The sequence below is a fragment of the Diuraphis noxia genome, unplaced genomic scaffold (genome assembly GCF_037042655.1).
Source record: "Diuraphis noxia isolate RWA-SAM2 unplaced genomic scaffold, SU_Dnox_SAM2 contig0001, whole genome shotgun sequence".
Classification (NCBI taxonomy): domain Eukaryota; kingdom Metazoa; phylum Arthropoda; class Insecta; order Hemiptera; family Aphididae; genus Diuraphis; species Diuraphis noxia.
Window position 1 is genome coordinate 21,153,187 of NW_028301711.1, and position 22,682 is coordinate 21,175,868.

At 26.6% G+C, this 22,682-nt stretch overlaps 1 protein-coding gene across 3 annotated transcripts in view; it reads right to left on the reverse strand.

The window, feature by feature from the left end:
* Positions 1–9,586: 9,586 nt before the first annotated feature.
* Positions 9,587–22,682, reverse strand: part of uex (metal transporter uex) — a 103,369-nt gene continuing 90,273 nt past the window's right edge. The window contains exons 7-13 of one of the 3 annotated variants that reach the window (XR_016190270.1): positions 18,783–18,929; positions 18,567–18,707; positions 17,805–18,077; positions 16,239–16,492; positions 15,494–15,568; positions 15,235–15,365; positions 13,109–13,249 (exon numbers count right to left, since the gene is read on the reverse strand). Coding sequence is in view for 2 of the 3 variants with exons in the window: in XM_089219531.1 (XP_089075657.1) it covers positions 13,052–13,249; positions 15,494–15,568; positions 16,239–16,492; positions 17,805–18,077; positions 18,567–18,707; positions 18,783–18,929 (1,088 nt within the window). In the remaining variant the exon portion in view is untranslated. Of the gene's footprint in view, positions 13,250–14,186; positions 14,278–15,234; positions 15,366–15,493; positions 15,569–16,238; positions 16,493–17,804; positions 18,078–18,566; positions 18,708–18,782; positions 18,930–22,682 lie in introns of all 3 variants that reach the window. The other 2 variants (XM_089219532.1, XM_089219531.1) reach the window with 2 other exon arrangements.

Consider the following 22,682-nt stretch of genomic DNA (forward strand, 5'->3'; position numbering starts at 1 on the left):
ACTCTCAACTTCATAATATAAGGTTTTTAACTGAGTTAAGTTGATGAATGACGGAAAACATATTATTAAAAAGTTTAAAATTAATAGTCCACAAATTTTTTTTTAACTCAGCCGAGTTAAAAGTTTTTGGAAATTTTCAATTATCTTATTAACTTAAGTTAAGTTTTTTTTTAATATCTATATAAATACCCAGTAATATGATTTAAAATAATAAAAATCATAAACATTATTGAACACAGGGAATAGTCAATAGCTTTATTCTATACATAGAATTAAATCAAAAAGATAAACTTATTTTACTGGACACTGATAACTATGCCATAGTTTCACAAAAACTGAAACACAATATTCTATATTCAATATTGTAAATTTTGAAAGCTGAGAGAGAGCTGAGAACAAAAATTGAATATATTATGTTAGCTATGACTATTTTATCTACTGACAATATTGAATGTTTATAAATATAAACAATTTAAATGCACCTAAAAATGTAAGAGCATAACCAAATTGGTTTTAATTTACAGTAATAACTTATTCATGGCAAAAATATTTTATAATATGTTCTTAAGAATTGTTCATTTGTGATCACTGATTTGTATCTATATCAATATTTCATACTACCTATTAGTTATGAGTATTTATTAATTATTATTATCATTTTTTTATTACAATTTATGCCTGTATGCTACAGCATGGTATAGTATAACTAAATACCTTTATATATATAATATAATACACCTATATGTATTTAATTAAGTTATTTTTCTTGAGGAATTCTGGTTAATAGAACATGAATTAAATTTAACCATATTTTTAATTTCCTATTCTGTTAATGTACTATAAATTATAATCATTTATATATCTGATTTAATTATATTTATTAATTAATTATTCATAAGTCAACGTAACTTGAATTTGATTAAAAGTAATTCATTATTTATTAAGTTTATATAAATTAAAATAAGTTAAGTTAATAATTAAGTTAAGTAATGAAAATTAAATTAAAAAAGTTTATAATAATAACTAACTGTAATTTTTATAAACTATGTAGTATGTACGTAATTATTTTTATATTTCTGTGTTGCACTTGATTACATATTTGATATTTAGATTACAGTAAGATATTTAAACACAGATATCCAAATATATAATATAATATTATTGTATACAAGATAATAACATTGAATGAACATAAATTATCTGTATATTATTGATTTATTTGCTTAACTTAATTAACAACAAATGTATTATAATTTTATTTTATTACTTGTTTTGTATTAAATATCTATCTATATGTTATGTAAAAACTAAAAATGCCAATACAAGTTTTAGCCAAGACGATTCTCCAACGTGGGTGCAAGGCCACCATAGAATATGAATACGTGTCTGACGGGTATTATTGTTTTCCATATATGACAAAATGTACATAAACGATAAAAATAAAATATATTCATACTCCATGCATTTATATGCATACATGAATGTATTAAACCATGAATTTAAATATTATAATATTGTGAATTAAAGTAAATGTTAAATGTTTTAAGAATATTATAATAAATCAACAAAAATAATTTTTTAGAAAATTAATTCATAAATAACTTTGAATGTTTTGGTAAAATGAAAAGTTCAAAGAAAATTTGTAAATAATGTTTCTAATATAAAATTCTATTGGAAAAATTATTTTTTTGCTTTCAGCACTTTTATTTAATAAATTTTCTTCTGCTATCACAATTCACAATTTTATCTCAATCCTTTTTATACTTTTAACATTACTTAGTTTTCAAAATTGAAAAACTTATTAGTTTTGATTTGAACTGATTTAAAGTGAATAAGCGTGTATTAATTTTAAATTGATGTATGTTCTTTTTTGTGTATGTGTAGGTATACAAATTATTTAAAAAAATTTAAATTAAAAAAAAAATAAGATTTTTTATACATTTTTCTCAATTCATAAATTTTCGTGATTTTGACGAGTATTGTGAAATTCCCACCTTCAGATGCTCATGAAAAAATATCTTAATTTCAGGCTCAAATATTTTATCTATTTACACTAATAATAACTTATGAGGAATCATTTATTAAATTGTCAAGTTTTTTGAATCAGTGAAAAATTATTTATCATGTATAGAATAGTACCTAATTAAAAAAAACTAAAAAAAAATTTTTTATGCCAGCAAAACAGCTTAAAAATTAATTAAAATATTTTGAATAATGTACAGCATATAGTGATTCTTGGTGAAAATTTAAAGTACCTTAAGTTGATCTTCTTGAGTTCTTAAAAAAAATTTAAATAAATTTTGTTAAAACTGGTTTTGCATAAACTTCAGTTTTTTTAAATTAATTTTTTTGTTTTTCCTGACTTCTTTGAAAAATTCTATAATTAAATAATAAATGGATATACTATCATTTTCAAATTGTTATATTTTACTTACTATGATATTCATATCTCTTTAAAATGTATTGTTTTTCAAAAGTAATTTACCCAACACTGCATGTCTGCATTGAGATTTTATCAACGGCAGTAATTATTCGTATAATAAATAATTATATTTTTTTGAACCAATTATTGTTACACGGCGCTCTAGATAGGCTATTGGAGTACATTATTTTAATTTTTTATCCCCATTTTCCAAGATACATTACTATTGGGCACTGACACACTGTAATCATTTACTAAAATATAATTATAATAAACTGATATTATGATGGAATCGTGTTATATCATTTGTAATTATTTGTTAATTTACCATACTTACTATAGTCTCCCATGCTACTATAAATAAAATTGTGAGGAAGTTCGATCCGAGCTGGGTTTTGGAACAAAACAGATCTATTTTATTTTAATTGTGCTGATAACTGTGACTATTTTGTAATCGGATATATTTTCTGAAAACATATTGAAATTTTTCAAGAAGTTTACTTGAAAACAAATTTTTTCACTTTTTTCAATTTCACTCTTAAACCAGGGTTTGAAATCGATTCCATTTTTATTTTGTTTATATATAACCTATTGATGAAATTCATTAAAAATTATATGAGAAATCAAATGTAATATAAAAATTGACATTTTTTTAAATATAATATTCAAAGCTTGTATTGAAATTGTAATAAATGTATTTTTTATAATTTTACATTAAAATCGATTTTAAATTAAATAAAGTTAACTAAGTTTGAAAATTCAACCCATAAGTCTATATTGTTTGTCTGTAGGTTAATAAGGTTAAATAGTCATAACTATTAAGTAAACTTCGGATGTTAATAAATGTTGTATATTTTTTTCGGAACATCATAGACGATGCATTCATGTCTTAAGACTTAAATCGTGTTTCAATAACATACAAATCTATATCACTAATTTTTATTTTGCATTATTTTCGTTTTTTTTTTTTCATTTATACCTAGTTATTTTTGTGACTTTTAAGGTCGTTGTTTGAAGGTTTAAGACATTTTAAAACATTTTAGATTTTGAGTGGTGCGATGAATGTATAGTAGATGTTGTGTTTTTTTTTTGTGTGTGTGTACACGATAAGTTGTCGAAATAATGCTTCGTTTTTCAGCTTCAGTATAGCTTTTCCAGTTGGAAAGTAAATCTTGTTGCGCGGGGGGAGGGGTAAAATTCTGATATTGCCAGTAGTTTTCAAAAGCACTGAGAAAAAACCAAAAAAAAATTAAGAAAAACAGGAATTTTCATACAAAATCAATTTTTAAGAAATTCGATTTTAGATATTGGTGCAACTCTATAATAAATTAACGTAGATACATGGCATTTTCATTGAATGTTTATATTGGAATTTTCTATACATGATAAAATTTTCAAAATTGTTTAAGTTATTTATAGACATTTGAAATTTTTAATCTTTTAAGTTTTTTTTTATTAATCACAATAAAATCTTATTTGTTGGGTAAACAGCTTCAAAATTTAAAACAAGGTTCTCCATAAATTGATATAATAGCAGTTGAAAAATATCAAAAATACATATGCAAGTTTTTTTTTTTAAACCATTTAAAGTTCATGAATATGGAATGGATGAATGAAGATAAGTTTTTCGAAGTCAGGATTTAAATTAAAAATTGTAAAAATGATAAATTGATATTTTAAATCGAAAAAAAAGAAAAAAATTATCGAAGTAAAATTAAAATATAAAACAAAGAAATCGATATTGTAATAATTAAATAGGTAATATATTATTTTTAATTTAAATCAGATAAAGATCAATCAAAAAACAATTATTGATATTTGCTATTTAAATATAAATCGAACATTTTCATTTTGATTTTAAGCCTGTTTTAAACTCTATAAAATTTGAATAGTAAGATTTTTGAAACTTTAATAATTTTTAACTTTTTTACTATTTTTCTCCATGACCTTTTAAGAAATAAATATATAATATTATTGTATCCATTTGACAGTTGGAGTAGTTGGAATAGCTGTGACCATGGCACCGGAAGTCTTGATAGGTGCATGTTACAGGTGGATCGGTGGATGTAACTACCACCAAAACGAAAGAACTATTAACTAGGTAGTAAATATATATAACGTATAAGGTTTGGATGGTACATTAGATATCTATTAATCCTACTGGATGTCGCTCGAGAATTTACCCATTGCGATATCTCTCGAAATAATGGAGACATCGAAATTCTGGTTTTGTAGTAAGGCTCACATGGATAAGAACTACTATTATTCAATATTTTAATTTATTTTAATGTTTTGATAAAAAAATTAAAAAATATATTTTTTTAATTTAATTATTTCTAAAATGTACTGTAGTCATTTTGTCGACGTAGAGTTTATTTTTCTGAAAATATTGTCGTTTCATAATTTTATCTTCATTAATTTCCTAATTTTTAATTTTTTTTTAGTTTCGAGAAAATTGAGAATTATTTAACACCGTAAGTAATGTTATCAAACACGTGACCCGCTGCCACGCCGCGCGCGTTCTCATACGGCTGGCCGAATACTTTCCGCGTGCCTACTTATAATCTTATTTTATTTCTTAAAAACTAGGAAAAATATTAAAAATGAGGAAATTAATGAAATTAAAATTTTGAAACGTCAATATTTTCAGAAAAATAAACTCTAAAAATGGGTATCTTTAATTTTTTTGGAAATAAATAAAAAAATATATTTTTAAATTTTTTTACAAAAACATTAAAATAAATTAAAAAATGAAATAATTGTAGTTATTATCCCTGTGAATCTTGTTTTCATTATTTCTTGAGATATCGCAATGGGTAAATCCTAGCGGGATAGTGTATATATCATAATGTATAATACTATATAATGTTTATGATAATTGATAGGTGTGATCGATGTATCACACATTCGCGGTGTGGTTTAAAATAATTAATAAAGAAACTTTTTTGTCAATTTTTAGGGTTGTGGACAACTTTATAGTGTTAGGTAGGTAGGTAATATGCAATTTTTTTAAATGCATCACACAGTGTGTTAAACGAAATTTGTGAAATTGAACAATTATATTATTCTCATCCCTGAAAAAATACAAACAAAAATTGTATATTATATAATACCAATATAGGGGAAGATGGGGTATTACTGTATGCGGGGCAAAATCGTATTATCGGAATATTATCAATAATTTTTATCGTAGAACCGTAGAAGTAAACTAAATACAACGATTTGAAACGTTTTGTTTGTTTATTTATCGAATATGATAGTACACGTGTTTTAATATCACGTTTTTAAAATAAATACGTTTTATATTTTTACATTCAATTACTAAAATATTATCAAAATTTCAAATAGTGAATTTTTATATGCGAAAAAATTGTTCAGGTATGCCATATTAAATATTCAATAGCTAATTAAGTGTAATTTACATTTTTAGTATAAATACATTCATTTATTAATTTAATATTTGATATGAAGCTCGATAACTTTTAATAGTCTTGTGGGACAAAATCGTATGGTTATACACTATATAATAACTATATAGGTACTTAGGTAAGTTGTATTTGTTGTACTACTGCCAATGGGAGTATGTTTTATCGCATGTTGTGTTGTGTTATTAATTTGTTGATATTTTGATGAATTGAAAACAATGTTTAGGTACATTTTTAAAGGACTATCCAAGGAAAATATAAAAAAAAATATTATTATGAAATATTGTGGAATGAAAACAATTATGAATTTTGGTAAAAATAGTTTTTTGATTGCATCACTTCATTCGGTTTTTATCGTCGTTTTTAAAATGACGCGTGACGTCACAGGTTCCATAGTTCGGCCGCCCGCCTATTGCAATACACGCATTTCCTCGACGCATCGTTAGTCATTAATTTATATATTAACTTATAATACTCAAAATAAAAAGCGGTTTTCATATTTCAAAACCTTAGATTTTTTCCTACAACCTGACAACAACATCATATTGAAATAATAAATATTAAACGTAGAAAACGTATATTTTGTCCATAATTTATACATCTTTTCGTTTGTTCATACTACGTTTCTTCATCACTTTCTTCTTCACTGATATCTTCATGTAATTCAAATGAAATGACAATTCGTTATTAGTCTTTGGTAAATATTGAGCAACACTTTCGCTACCTAAATCATATTGGACACCAATATCATTAACATTATTTTCATGTTCTTGAATAAAATCTATAGAATTGTAACTTAAGTCAAAAGAATGTTAATTTTCCATTTCTAAAATGTTTAGTTCATCTTTAGATTTTTTTACTGGTGTGCTTGATTTGAATGAAGTTTATGTGAATTGATTTTCCCTTTTTCTATTCTGTCTTGCACATCTACTTGTTGATGGTAAGGTAAGAGTAGCGTCGTCAGATTTTGTTTTGTAAATAGTAGGAAATACATTAGATTTTAATCTGATCACTACCTTTGTGTCTGGCATAAGTTGTTTACCTAATACATCAGACTCATTGAAATCATCACTTTTAAAATGAGACGAACAAATTCTATTGTTTTTTCCTGGTATAAAATGTTTACGTTTACAAAAATTAACCCATACCTTGTATCTTTGTGGAGATTTTTCGCGCTTTGGAAACCTTTAAAAATGAATTGCTTCTTTGTGGCTATAACACGTACAACCGAAAACCGAACACAACATTTTAAGTTTAACAATAATTATTATAAAAATAAAAACGAAAACGAACTATATAATTATTTTCTGCCGTCGAATACGCGTCACGTCACATTACGAAGTAAATCAACGACTGTCTGATAAATGATAATGAACCGAAAAATATATTTATAAAAATTGTATTGGTGTACCTACGGATAATACAAGTTTATTATAAAATAATAATAACTAAAGATAAGGCGGTAGTCAAAACATTGAAAAGTGGTAAATATTATTTAACATGACGGGCTTGTGAAATAATTGTAAAATAGAAATAAACGAAAAGACGTATAAATTAAATGTTTTCTATCTTTAATAGTTTAATATTTATTATTTCAATAGTATATAAGTATCAGGTTGTAGGAATATATCTAAGATTTTGTAATATGAAAACTGCTATTCATTATGAGTGTTATGAGTTAATATACGAATAAATGTACAAAAACGCGTCGAGGAAATGCGTGTATTGAAATAGGCGGGCGGCCAACCGATGGAACCTGTGACGTCACGCGTCATTTTAAAACGACAATAACAATTAAACGGAGTGATGGATAATATTTTTAATGGTACCCAAGTTTTAATTATACAAAATACTAACGATTTAGCTTTTATCTATTTTTTCCTTGGATGGTCCTTTAATTAATGAAAATGAAATCATACATAACTTACCAACTACTGTCTAATTTTAGTTAAACTTTACAAGTTAATTAAATAAAAGTCCAATACCAATTAATAATTTACCAATAAATATAATGGACTGTGTTTTGGTATAACAATTACCCTCATACGATTTTGCCCTAGAGTACATACGGATTTACCCCGCACCTGGGGTAAATCCGTATTTTTATCAAAAAAAGCGCAAATTAAACAAATTTAAAAAAAAAATAGAAAAAAGTTTCGAATACAAGTTATAGACCATAAGTTTTTCTATATATACCACTTTAAAACATTTAATTTCGTTAAAAATTGCATGATTTATAAGCCATGGAAGTTTAACCGTACGGTACTGCCCCGCCTTCCCCTACCAAGGGTGGCCAACTTACGGTTCAAGTCTTATTAAAAAAAATCAATATTTACTTATTAATGATAAAATTATAAAAATTATAAAATATATATATATGGACATTTCGGCTCATCACATCATTGTATTTATTATTATTATTATTATTATTATTATTATTATTATTATGCATGTGGTTAGTGGACGTATTAATGTTGGCCATTCCTGCAATATAAAAACAAGTAAAATTATTTGTGTTTCTCGGAGATGTAGTTTTAAAATGTTTACTTAAGGCCAGCGTTTGACTTGAATATAAGTAGAAGCGCATTCTAATGAAATAAAAACAAAATGCTTTTCTAGCTTCTTAATAGCCACCCTTAAACATATTTCCACAAGCCAACAAACATTTCATAATTTATTGTACTTGCTTCAAATTTTTCTTTTGCAGGCAATAATAACTATAATTGCCTTTAATTAATTAAACTTATTTTTATTTTTTTTTTAAATAAACTTATAATTATGTACCTAGTTTTAATTGATATTAGTAACCAATATATATATGTATATATTATATTTACTTTTTAAAATGTCTAAAATTGAATTATAATAAAAAAACACGTATGAACATTACACGAGATGCATTTCGACAGAATTAACAAAATACATTTATTGTTGTGAACAAACATTCTACTTATTTTCATTTATAACAATATTTTCTTCTCGTCTTTTATAGTTTTATTCTTTGTTTCTTTATGATAACAATAGGTTGTAGTTTCATTTATCGTGGCTACTTATTATTTTATACCCAAATATAATTATTTTCAAACGTATAGTTCATGAACTAGTCCTCCTGCTTCACCTCCAAATAAAGCATTGTTTATTTATTATTTTAAATTGTTTAGTCTTGATCATACAATATAGGTACCTATTATTGATAGCATTTCTTATTTTTAGTTTACAAATGTAATTATGTGTTAAATCATATATTTAAAATAACTTAAATATTTGAAAACAAAGTCTTTGCTTTAGCAGCTACATATTATTCTCTAAAAATTTGATAATAAGTATATAATTTTTCTCTTTTATTAACTTTAAATAAATTGTAGTAATAATTGGGTATGCAGATTTACGATGTTAAGTATCTATAAGACATATTAAGTAGGTAGCTAATAACTAATTAGTGATGAGAATTTAGTTGATATGTAGATAGCAAGTAGGTATAATATTTTGTCCTCAATTATTAAAAATGTAAGACTACTAAGACTTGTGGTTATGAAAAAAGGTTGTGCTATTGGTATAATAATGCAGTAAATTATTAGATACATAAGTCGTTCATTGACTTACTAGTTAATATGTACCTAATAACTGTATTTTTGATCAACATTTAAATTGATTTATTTTTTTCAAGAAAAAAGAAAAGTCCTTTTTTTTAGGACTTTAGGTCAAACCTCTGCAATAAATAATTAATAAATACTACAAATAAACATTAAAGTCAATTTTCTATTTATCTATAATTATAATAATAAACGTATAACATAATATTACATGTACTGGACAACAGAATGGGTTTTAATACCTGATTATTATAATTATAATATTAAAAAAAAGATTATTTGTATATCATTTTAACACGTTAAAAATAATATATAACTGTATGGATACTATAATATTTTTAAGTACTATAAAGGTTACTCTAATTTGATTTAACTCCATGCTGGTGTGTATGTTAATATATTAAAGCTACTTGTGTATATATAAATATATAGGCCCCAGAATTGGTACTGGCTGTGACAATTGTATAAATAATACTTAACTCAAACCATTTAACATAATTTAATCTCATCAAACTGTTGATTTTATAGATAATTTAAAATTCAATTATAGCCGAACATTAAGGGCAGCACAGCCAGTATAAATATAATTTTTAAATTTTTAAACTAAATCAATTACAAATAATAGATAATATATTTTGTCTATTAAACATCAAGTTATAATGGCATATTTGTTTTATTATGACCATCAATTAATTAATAGAAGATTAAGTGTTTAATATTATAATTATTACTAGGTTAGTCTATACAACTATTGTGAATCAGCAATGTCAACTAAACATTTTTTATTCGATCATCACTGATAATATAACAACTAGTACTTGGCTGAAAAACGATTATAATTATAATTTAATTTAATTTTTTTAACCTTAAAATTAGTTTATATAAATTATTATAATGCCTAATCTAAACCCAACAGCAATATAGTTTTTTAACAGACTGAACGCGATAATAGAAATATCCATATTTGTCCCATAATTTTATCGCATAAACACTGTACACATTATTAGCAAATTAAGTATAGCGAAAAACTATTCTAAAAAAATAATAATGATATAAATAATATAAATAAAATAAATAAAAACAATATTTTCTTATAACACGACATTAGATGATTAAAAAACTATAAACTAAACATATAATATAGTTATATGCTCAACAATAATATCTTCAACATTAAAATATAATAATATATTATTGTATATGGACACAATAAAAATAGGTACAATAAGGCACCTACATATTATTTAGTTAATATTAAAATAGTAATGGCTGATAACACAAAAATGTTTTTTGTTTAGAAATGATTATACTATACGGTAAAATAAACAATTTAACAACGAATACTTATACACAAATAATAATTATAATAATAATAATAATAATAAAAAAAAATGTAATATTTAATATTTATTATTTTGATCATAAATTATGACAATGCGAAATGATAATAATTATTGGTGTCAGTAAGATAATAATAAAATTCAGATGTATACAAAATGTTGTATAGATACCAACTTAAAAATAAGGAAAATGCATACAACTAGAGAAATGGGCAAAAACAGAGACAAAAGTAAAATATCATATTATTGGTAGGCTATATTTTGAATGTGTGTGTACAACAGATATCTTTTTTTACCGAATGAGCGCTCATAAAACGTAATTTATGTGGGTTTAAGAGGAGCCTTCAAATACTGCATAAATCGTTATGGTCTTCTATTAGTTATATTCGCGAACAATCTGTTATAAAATTATTCAAATTTTCTAATTTATATGATACTATTCATCATTATAGATATAGATAGGTATTTTGTTTGTAGCATATAATGTGCCAGTACGACTTTACGACATACCTATGATTAAATATATCACTTTCAGACACAGATGGTTCGATAGTGTTTTAAATTTTGTATAGGATACGTTTGCGACATTATGATTCATTTGATGTTTCAGGTGGATGAAAAAAAATTATTATAATAATAATAAGTCCAACAATAATCAGGCACCATAATTAAATGTCTACAAGGTGCATGTTCGTACCAATACGCATAGTTGTTATATTATATTTTATTTTAATTTTGTCATCATGTCAGTCAAGCGCAATGTGCCAAACCACAATAATTGATAATATAATCGGACTCTTGAGTAGGTTGGGAAAATTTTGATAATCATCAGTCGATTATTGTCGAATATTAAATTAGTTCTAAGATTATTATTTAGCTTAATTATATCATAAGGTATCTAATATTATAATATAATTACTTACACGCAACAGATAAATATTACGAAAAATTTAGTATACAAACATTAATAATTATAATATTATCAATAATAATTTATTATTATATATAAATATATGTTTATAAACTCCCAACATTACACTTCTCCCCTTCCACATTAACTAATTATTTTTGTTCCAACTATTCTTCTTTTTCTTAAATTTTTTTGTCAATGAACATCACCATATTATATTATATCATAATATAAAATGAACAGTAAGCTTAAAAAAGACTAGTCAACTCTGAAGCTAAATATTCTGTAACGAGTCACCAAACGTTATTCCGATTATTTTTATAACCTATAATTACTTAGACTTTAATTTTTGAGCGCAATCCTAAGAATTATAAAACGCCACTTACTGTGTTAATTTTAAAGTCAATTAAAAACTTGTAGAACATATTTCTATACATAGCAATATGTAATACTCAAATTAATAAAAAAAAGTAATAACGAAGTTGAAGAATGTATTTTAAAGGTAAACGATTTAATGTTATGTTTCAATTTAAATTATTTTGTTTTTTTTTTTATTCTATTATAGAAGTAAAATATTACTTATTTCATTAAAAAAAGAATGAAAGAAAGAACAGTACCGATATTGCATAGATTCGTCGATTTTTTAATACAAATTAATATCAAAAAATACGAGGACTCGCTAACCTCTGAGATCACTCTGAGGGGTCGTAAATCGGTTGAAAATTTAAGAGACACGAAAAGCCTTGGAGATTCGCTTTTGCATATATACAAAACGGATTTCCGCGTCACCGGGACACAAAGCTTAATTATACACGTAATATTAATATATAATATATAAATGGGTGTGTAGTATGTATATATTTATAAATAATATGAAATAAACAAAGCAATTATATTATAAATCGTAAAAAAAAGTACAATAAAATAAAAGCTGGTTGAAGTAGTTAGTCACTAGAATGATAAAATGGGAGTCGAGTCATCAGTGTGCAGCCGTTAAGGCAGTTTAATTACTATGTTTGTCCTAAACTAGGGTAAAGAGAGCATAAATAAATTTAAATGGATACATATATTGATTGACTCTCGTATTCAGAAAGACTCTGTTGGGATTTTTTGGACATTTACTGAACACAATAATGCTGGACTAGAACTACCTAAGTCAAAAATTATACGTAACACATAACAATAAAAAAAAACTTATAAATAATACCGGCTACGTGCTTATGTGTAATCATTGATTAAACAAACAATCAATGGTGTAATGTACGTCCCTAAATAAACGTTATTTAATCTAATGTAAAGCAGAAAAAAAACATGACAATTATAAAAGAACAGACTAACAATTAATATCATTATCGATAGACCTAAGATGATGGATCAGTAGCGTCCGATTTTGTAGTAGCGGCCATCGTGTTTGTGCCCAAAAGTGTGATTTTTTCTTCAGCTGATGCATCAGAGGTACCTTGAGGTGTTCGTGAGAATGCTACGGCTACAGGTTGAGTAGGTTCCGCGTTGTTAAGAGATGTTGAGTTGGCCGAAATTGTAGATGGCTGTACTGTGGTCTGTAAGTAATATACATTTTATTTGACAATGGTAAACAAATATTATAGGCAACATGTATTTGAATTATATATATAAAAAAAAAATGTAATTAAAAATTAATACTCAATATTTTGTATACTTTAAAGCTCAAAGTACAATAATAATGCGCGTATTTTTAATATACTATTGTGTATTTGTGTAATGCGTGTATGGGAGGTATAAGAAGAAATAAGAAATATTATTTTATTTTGAAAAAAATAATACATAAATTATAAAATGTTTGAGTTTCAATGTTAATTATTTATATCAGCATGAGAAGATTATGTTATATTGAAGTAAAACAACTAAAACACATACTTGACAAATGTGCACTTTAACTACCTATTTTTAAATTATTAAATTGAAGCAAATTTAATTATACATCTCATCAACTGTTGTAAGATGCCATATGCATTTGGATAACATTTTAAAAAGATTCAACGACAAACCAATTGATAATTGGTTTTAAAAAATTCAACTATTAAATTATGACATACATTTTATGACATAATACAATTATACAAATACAGTTTGGTTATGAATCAGTACTGTTTTGTATTTGAAATAATTTCACAAAGAATATGAGTATTGTGTTTGTTTGATGGGTGTTAATATATAAAGTTTGCGTAAAAATTAAAAATCTAAAATAGGTACAATTTGAATAAATACTAACATGGTAGAACAATTTGCAAACAAATGTTAAAAAGCATATCATAATTATTAATATTTATGCATTGTTCATATATTATAAAGTAACTTTAAATAAACATGTAAAGTATTGAACCAAAATATATTGGTCATTAAATTACTATCAGTCAATGTTAGAAACCAACTAGAAATCAAATCAAGGTTAAAATCGTAAATCAGTTAGTGAACAACTTTAGGCATTATTTTATGACACTCGCTCACTCCTACTACCTCATATAAACAGCTCGTTGCTGTTTCTTTTTGTATTACTCGAACGCCCTTCAGACTTGAGGGGTACAATCGAACTTTTACGGTGATTTATCTGTGAAGAAAATATTATTGTAAAGAATGTATACAATATGTCAATATGTGTATATATATGTATGAATGTATGTATGTATGTATGTATGTATGTATGTATGTATGTATGTATGTATGTATGTATGTATGTATGTATGTATGTATGTATGTATGTATGTATGCATGCATGCATGCACTCATGTACAATGTATACCTACTATTAGTGGCGTACACAGCATTTTTCAATAGGGAGCGAGAGGGGGGAGGGCTGGGAATCACTCATAGTTTTCACAACTTTCAGGATTTAGTTTAAAAAACAAAGTGGGTAGGTACTTTCTTAGTTCTAACAGATTGAATCATTAAAATGTTTATCATAAGAAAAATATGGAAATAAATTAAACTTTAATTTATATTTCGTCCAGTATAATAATTTTAGACGTTTTGGTGAAAAGTATTTGATTTTTGTAAAACTCCAACTTCTCCCAATTGTTATTTATGGTAGCTATAATAAGCCTATATTACTAAATCAACTCATTCAATAAACTAATTCGTTGATGTGTATACGAATACGCCCTTGATTACTGATTTGCTACAGTTGAAATTAGATAAATATAAAAGAAAATATGCTGCAATGAGAGAGGTGGGCTTCATTCCGTTAGTTCCTATCCTCTCTGCGTACGCCAACCCATTATTATCCAAATAGGTATAAATATGGATCAATACATATATTTAAGTGTATCACTAGGATAATTTTAAAAACAAATTTGCCGTAATAACTCTAGGTCATGAGCTAGGTATATTGTCTATTTATTCGTAATGAATGGACAAAATCGAAACGATTGAAGCCAATTGAAAATGAATATGATAATATCATAAACGTGGAATAATATTTCAAAGCGTGCTTTTCGCATAGTGACGGCAAAATCATATTTTATAGTAAATTATTTTACTTTTTTTTTCATTTCAGTCTCCCACTCACCATCAAATGATTAAGAAAGGAAAATATAATGTTTTGGTTTACAGACTAGTTTCAAGCAGTTTAAGTGTTCGCGGTCTGGTGGCAGCGAACAAATCCACCTAAATACGAAGTGCGAAATCTGAGATGTTGGGCTGAAATGCGTTTACACCATAAATATTGAAATTACAGAAACTGCATTTTAATAATTTTTTTCTGTAGTTTTTTAAGTAGTGATCTCTTGTGATGTGTATGAAATTTATAATAGATCGCTGCGCTTTACCTGAGATGCATTTCTAGTGACGTCTGGAGAACCTTGGATACTCTTGCGATCTTCGTCTCCATAAGTATGGAACAGCTTTAACAAAAAGTAAATAAAGATTTATTAATCACTAAATTAAAAGAATTTTATATGAAATCAAATTTGCTGTGCAATTAAACCACTGTAAAATTTTTTAATCGAGTAAAATATAAATATGCTGAAATATTTGAGGTGATTTAATGAGGAGAGGGAGCGAGGCGGAGAACCTTATTTTAAAATGTAAAAAATAAAATTTATTTAAAATATTATTAAGTATAATTAATACAATCATGAATTCTATAGAATAAAAAAAAAAATAAAACCAAAATATTAAAAAAATACCAGTCTGAGATCCATGAAATAGTGACTGGTTTAACATTGTGACTGTGGAGATTTTGGAAAATTAGCTCTGTTGTGTCAATAAATTATGCAATACGTAAGTGACTTTGATTGTGTCAGTAGAAACACTATAAATACAAGTTTTTCTATTGAATTTAAATAAATAAATCTGTCCAACATAAAATTATTCATCATAAAGCAAATATTTTTTTTTCAATTTAAGCGATAAAAAAAGAAAATTGTGTTTGGGACTTTGGGTAGTTGGTCTGAGGGACATGAGCCTCCTGAGGGGAAATAATAGATAAGGTTGCACACTTAATTCCTAGACTAAATGCTCGCCTATGGTGTATTTTTAATAAGAGTCGTACAAGATTTTGAATCTAATCACCTTGTCTACTTCTTCGTCGAATTCACCAGCGTTTGACATTTTCTTAGAACGTTCCATGAGCGTAGCGCGTTTAGCTGCCATATAAAATGAACGTTTCACACGTAAATACATCACTTCAGTAACGGCACGCACTGAGTAATCGGGCACGAAAGTGTAACGCAACATGGCATCGATGTTGACCGACTGTATACTGCCCATGTTGTTCACAGTCGAATTAGCCATTGTAGGGTTGGCTCCGGACGGTGGTGACTCGCCTGAAATAAATTTGGTAACATTGTTAAGACTAAAGTAGTACTATATCGTAGATGGTCAGCGAACGTTTCCTCGTGTATATAGGACTATTGAGATTCAATCGTATATCTATTTATAGACTTCTGGTCTTTAGATTTTTTAGTAAAATTAAAGATCATACTTTAAAATGCTTAAATTTTGGTTCTTATAGAATCGAATAGGCTATTATATGGCACTTTCCTACTCCCTCAAAGTTCAAACAAACAAACTTTTTCTTAACGTTACCTCCAAATCACTTAAACCTATATCACTCATTATCGTCAACAATCTTTTCTTAGAGTACATCCAAAATAATTTCCCCAATTCTACCTTAATTTATACCGATGGTTCCGTTTCCTCTTTTTCAGTCGGATACGCTTTTTTCATTCCCGATTTACACATCTCCATGTCCAACAATCTACCCCCTTCTGCCTCTTCATTCACTACAGAATGTTTCGCAATATTATAAGCCCTTTCAACTATTTCTACCCTCCCCCCCCAGTACCTACCTCATCGTTTCCAATTCCTTATCAAGTTTTCTCAGCCTCTCCTCCAATTTTTTCAATTTCCGCACCTCTCCTATTTCTATCAGGATCAAGAAACTCCTATATAAACTTACTCTTTTAGATTTTATAGTGGAATTCCTTTGGGTGCCCGGCCACTCTGACATAAAAGGTAATGCAATAACGGACTCCATTGCAAAATCTACCTCCTCATATTGGTGACCTCCTCCAACTCTAATTCACTGGACCAATTTTTGTCCCCCTTATTAAAATCCCATACATCTAATTTATGGCTCAACCAATGGAACAACCTAGCCCCATTATGCATCTTGGTACAAACATATTTCACTATCTATACTCTCCCAACCTTGGTTTCACAACTTCGAATTAAATCGTAACATAATTACTTCTTTTTCACGCCCAAGATTTGAACACACCTACCATCACACTCTTATAAACTGTCTCTCAATGACTCTTCTATATGCATGGCACATATCCACGACCCCGTCATCTGCGATATTTCTCATATACTTTTTCACTGTCCCTCTCTGGCTCCCCAACGCAATATCCATCTCGCCATAACTCACTCTTTTAAATTCACCATAATAAATAAATCATTTAAATGAAATAAAATTCTAATACAATCGTTTTACAATGTAGTAATATTAAAATATATATTAAATTTTGAGTATGCTTAAAAATTATAAAAAAAAAAAAAAATATTGAAGAATAATCTTAATAATAAAATAAGGGAATGTGTGCTTAATGAATCCCTATTTTTAATCTAACTCACCGATTCCGATGTTCTGGTGTAAGGCCTGCGATCCAAAGTATGTAAATGGCCCGCTTTCGAATACAAGATTTTCACGGCCGACGGTGACTTCGACACGCCCTTCCAATATGAGCACAAAGTAATCGACTGGTTTGCCCTGCTGATAAATGATACTGGCCGGATCAGACTTAAATCTTTCTTTATCTTTCATTTTTATGTGGAATATCACGTCTTGTTTGAGCAGTCGCATTAAAATAGTTTCCGATACAACGTCTGTTTTGAAAGCTTCGACACCTATTTGGAAAAAATCATGAAATCAAAATGCGTTTACATAAAATGTATTAATAAAGCAGTCTAATAATATTTAAATGTACATATTATATTATACAGAGAGAACTTCTGTATCGGTGTTCTTACACAAATATCAGCTCATCAATATCATAAACGATCGCTTCTTGCCTAACTATTTTAATATCCAAAGGAAATCAGTAATTACACTTTTAAAATCTCAACATAAATAAGTTCTAAGATTTGGTATCTCAAAGCTTCGATAAACACGAAAAACACGAGACAACAATTAAAATGTTCTTATTTCGAGTGAACCCAAAACTACAACGTGGAAATAATAATTTTGGCTCTCTAAGACAATTACAAATACCCCAAAAATTATAATTAAAAAACACTTATTAGAAAAAACAAATGATTGTCTGGGACCATCGCGGTGAGACATTGGGACTATAAGTGCATAATATTATGCATACAAGAATATACATATGTACATACTCGATGACAAAAACTGGAATGTGGCCAAAGTAAGTTGTGGAGAAATGTGGATACGTTGGTTTTCATTGCGCTCAGCAAATGCTGTGAAATCTTGAGCTCTGAGTGAACGTTGTTGACGACGTTGTTTCGAACGGTTATCGGCTGAAAACGATATAAACAAAAAAAATTGTGTTAGTATAAAAATATTTTACAGGCACTACTTGACACGCTACTCACTGTAGACATCAGTTTCGTCCATGATCTCAGCTTGAATCAATTCTTCAATTACATCTTCAAGTGTTATTATGCCAACGGTTTCATAGAACGGATCGCCTTCACCTTCGTTATTCACACGATGAACAAATGCCATATGTCCTTTAATACCTGTTTATTTTAAAAGATAAGAAAAAAAAACAATGATTCTGTTATACAAATTGTCTCACTTAAACGATGTGAATATTATTTCAAAAGCAAATTATTTTTTCACGGGAAATTTTTTGTTGTGACTACGATAAGTAACTCCGACGTTGAAGCCTTTACTTTAATTTAAAAAAAATAAACTTTCATTGTATTCTTGTTTATTAGTTATCTTATTATTGTTACTATTATAAATGAACGATAGCGTTTAGGTTCCTCAGAAGCTAAACTTAAGCAAAACAAAAACAGAAATCATTATTTTAAATTTATTCAATTTTAAAAATAAAATAATTTATCTGCCACTTTTATACGTAGTGCAATAAAATATCAAAATTTTAATTAAATATTCTTGATACTATATCCACAAAATATAATTATGGCATTTAGAACAAATAAAGATTTAAAAGTTTTTGACGTTAAAATATATTACTCTTAGTTTGACATTTTATTAATATTGATTCTTAGAAAAAAAAGTTAAATGCGGGAATTTCAGTGCCGATATAGAATTTTTATAAGCCTAAATACATCACTGTCAAAAGTTAAATTATTATTTTCAAAATGATAAAAAATACATTTAAACGAATATATACATAATACAATAATACATATATTATATGTAAAAACGCGTAACGAGTACGATTTTTTCATGTAGAATAGAACTCAGAAAAGGTTAATATTTAATGGCAATTTATAAAATAGAATAGCATTTGATAAAAAAAATTTCAGATGCATGCTCTTTGAATGTTGAAGGGTTTTGGGTTAATTATTGCTATTACAAAAGCATTTGCTTTCAAGTTTTCACATTGCATTGAGTTTAAGTACGGTACACGGGCATTCAAGTGTCAGAATACTCAGAATGTTAAGTTTAGGTATATGTATAGGTACCTCATTAATCTGAGTACTTAGAATCCCAACAGCATAAGTAGTTAGCTTATAGCTTTAATAGTTAATCATATTTCTAAAAACAATAATAGGTACGATATTTTCGACCACAGTTGGACTAGGGTTGTTGTCGTCTGATAGGGAGTTTACCAATTGTACTTAACATCGCCTTTTCATAAACCAAGAGCGCTCAAAACATTGAAAGTCGAATAATGATAGACCAGCAGTTAAGTTTGGTCATTTGTATGCTCGATTGACCAATTTATTGTGATAAATTAAAGCCATTGCATTGGTCATTTGAATATAACACATGTATAAATAATATATTTTATTATAAACAGTACAAAATTAGTTAAATTACTTAAATAAAATAAAAATAAAAAAGTAGGTCCCTATATCTGATACTATTATTCATCATTTATTTTATAATATACAGATAAGCCCTAGCATAGGAGTTTTCGGTCTTGGGTGACTAAAATTCTTCTACGATGGCTTATAAAATTAATAGTATCATCATTAAAATGTTATCCCGAGTTATTCAAAACAGTATTGTACACTGCAACGGATTAATTAGGTCGATTAATAACACATATTTTATAGCAGGCGATATTGAAAACGTCATTCCGTCTATACAGGGTGTCCCACAGAGATCTGGCATTCTGACAAATGAAATATACAAACTTACAAATTGGCTATATTGAATATTTCGAAAAAAAATTTATCAATTTTTAAGTTTTTTATTTTCAGTATTAAAAAATAAAAAATGTATTCTAAAAATGTAGCGCAAGTGTTTATGGATTATATTTAAAAGAATTTTTTTTAAAATATTGATTAGAACAAAAGTTATTTCATTTGTCAGAATGTCAGATCTCTGTGGGACGGTTCGCGGTGAATTGGTCGCGAATACAATTGGTCGCCAGGATAATTTATCGTCAAACGAATATTTTTAGTTTTTTAGTTATTTTATTATAATATTAGGTATATTTCCGAGTTTTATGTTTTTAAAGCTTCTCACAGTTAATTAAATTTAAAATTATAATAAATAAATAAACAATAATAATAATAATAATAATAATAATAATAATAATAATAATAATAATATTAATAATTATACATTTTAATTTAGTTTTTTAGTTATTTTATTATAATAATAAGTATATTTTCGAGTTTTATATATTTAAAGTTTATATATGTAAATATAAATATTTATATATAATAGCATATAAGACCACAATCACACAGTAAATTGGATTTACTGTACGTTATTTAAAAATAAATATGAGTATTTGAATCTTCTAAAACAATAAACATAAAATTCAGATGTGTATATTAAATATTAACTATGTAATTGGTATAAAAAATGTATAATTATTAATATAATAATAATAATAATAATTATTATTATTTATTTATTTATTATAATTTTAAATTTAATTAACTATGAGAATCTTTAAAAACATAAAACTCGGAAATATACTTAATATTATAATAAAATAACTAAAAATGTTCGTTTGACGATCAATTATCCTGGCGACCAATTTGCCCGCGATCAATTCACCGGCGATCAATTGTTCGCGACCAATTCACCGGATACCCTGTGGGACACCCTGATAGGTACCACTCAAATTCATACCTATATGTATGTTGATTATTATTTGCGTTTCATAAAAAATCTCATATTGCTAAAGAATATTATGGTTGCTATTAATATTTTAAATGCGAGATTTTTACTTATATATTAGCTCAATTTTAATTTTGTGGTACCAATCATTAACTACCTATTTTATATTTTTAGCTACTCCAATTTTTTAAATGGTAATTTTGTATATAATTGTTTAATGTATGCAATTGTAATACTTTGTTACAATAACAATAAACAAAATATTACTTCTTTTAAAAAAAATATATAGGAATATTATAATAAAATATCACTTGCAAATTTGCATACTAACTAAAATAATGGATATGATTACAACACAAATATCTTGTAACTAATATATATATATTATATATGTTATGATGAATGTGGAAATTATGACATTGGCCGGGAAATTTAGTCATTAACCTAAAAATCGAAAATAATGTCCGGTCATTGTACTCAATGGCCAGTTATGAGTTGGTCTTAAGCATTAAATAGATCTGCCTAAGTAATTTGAACAGTTTATGATCAAAAGAAGATACTCCATGCAGGAGGAGTTATGAAACATACTCCTTGTAAGTATATCTCTGTCCTTATCGAAATGCATAAATCAGAATTTAAAATGCTTAATCAGCACCAGACAAAAAAACAACAATTGCAATCTTGCGACTTAGTTGAAAATGCTATAACTATGTCAACTTTGACAACTCAATCTTTGGAATTTACGCGAAAGGTATCTTTTTTTTATATAGATACTAGGTACATAATATTTAGTTACCTACTATAAACTTTTTTATGTGCCGTGTTTTTGTATGAATTTAGTTATTTTCTGTTTTATAGTGTCTTTATTTTATTTTAGCATATGCATATACACTTGTGTCCCATGTATTGGACACGAATTTAAAAAAGTATTATTTTTTTTTGATACGAAACCAATGTAACCGAACTTTATAAATCTTGATAATTTTGCCAAAACCATTACGATACAGGAGACAACGGCTGTTAGTTTTATAAGTGGTAATTATAAATTATCTCAACGTCTATCTCAGTTGGAATATCTGCGAAGTGATTATTTTTAAAAATCTATAATTATAATACGTACTTGGTGTCGTGAATTATTTGTTAGTTTTAGTAATTTTGATCTATTATTTGTTGAAGCTTAATAATAGTGTAATTTAGTAGCAACCAAAATTGGTGAA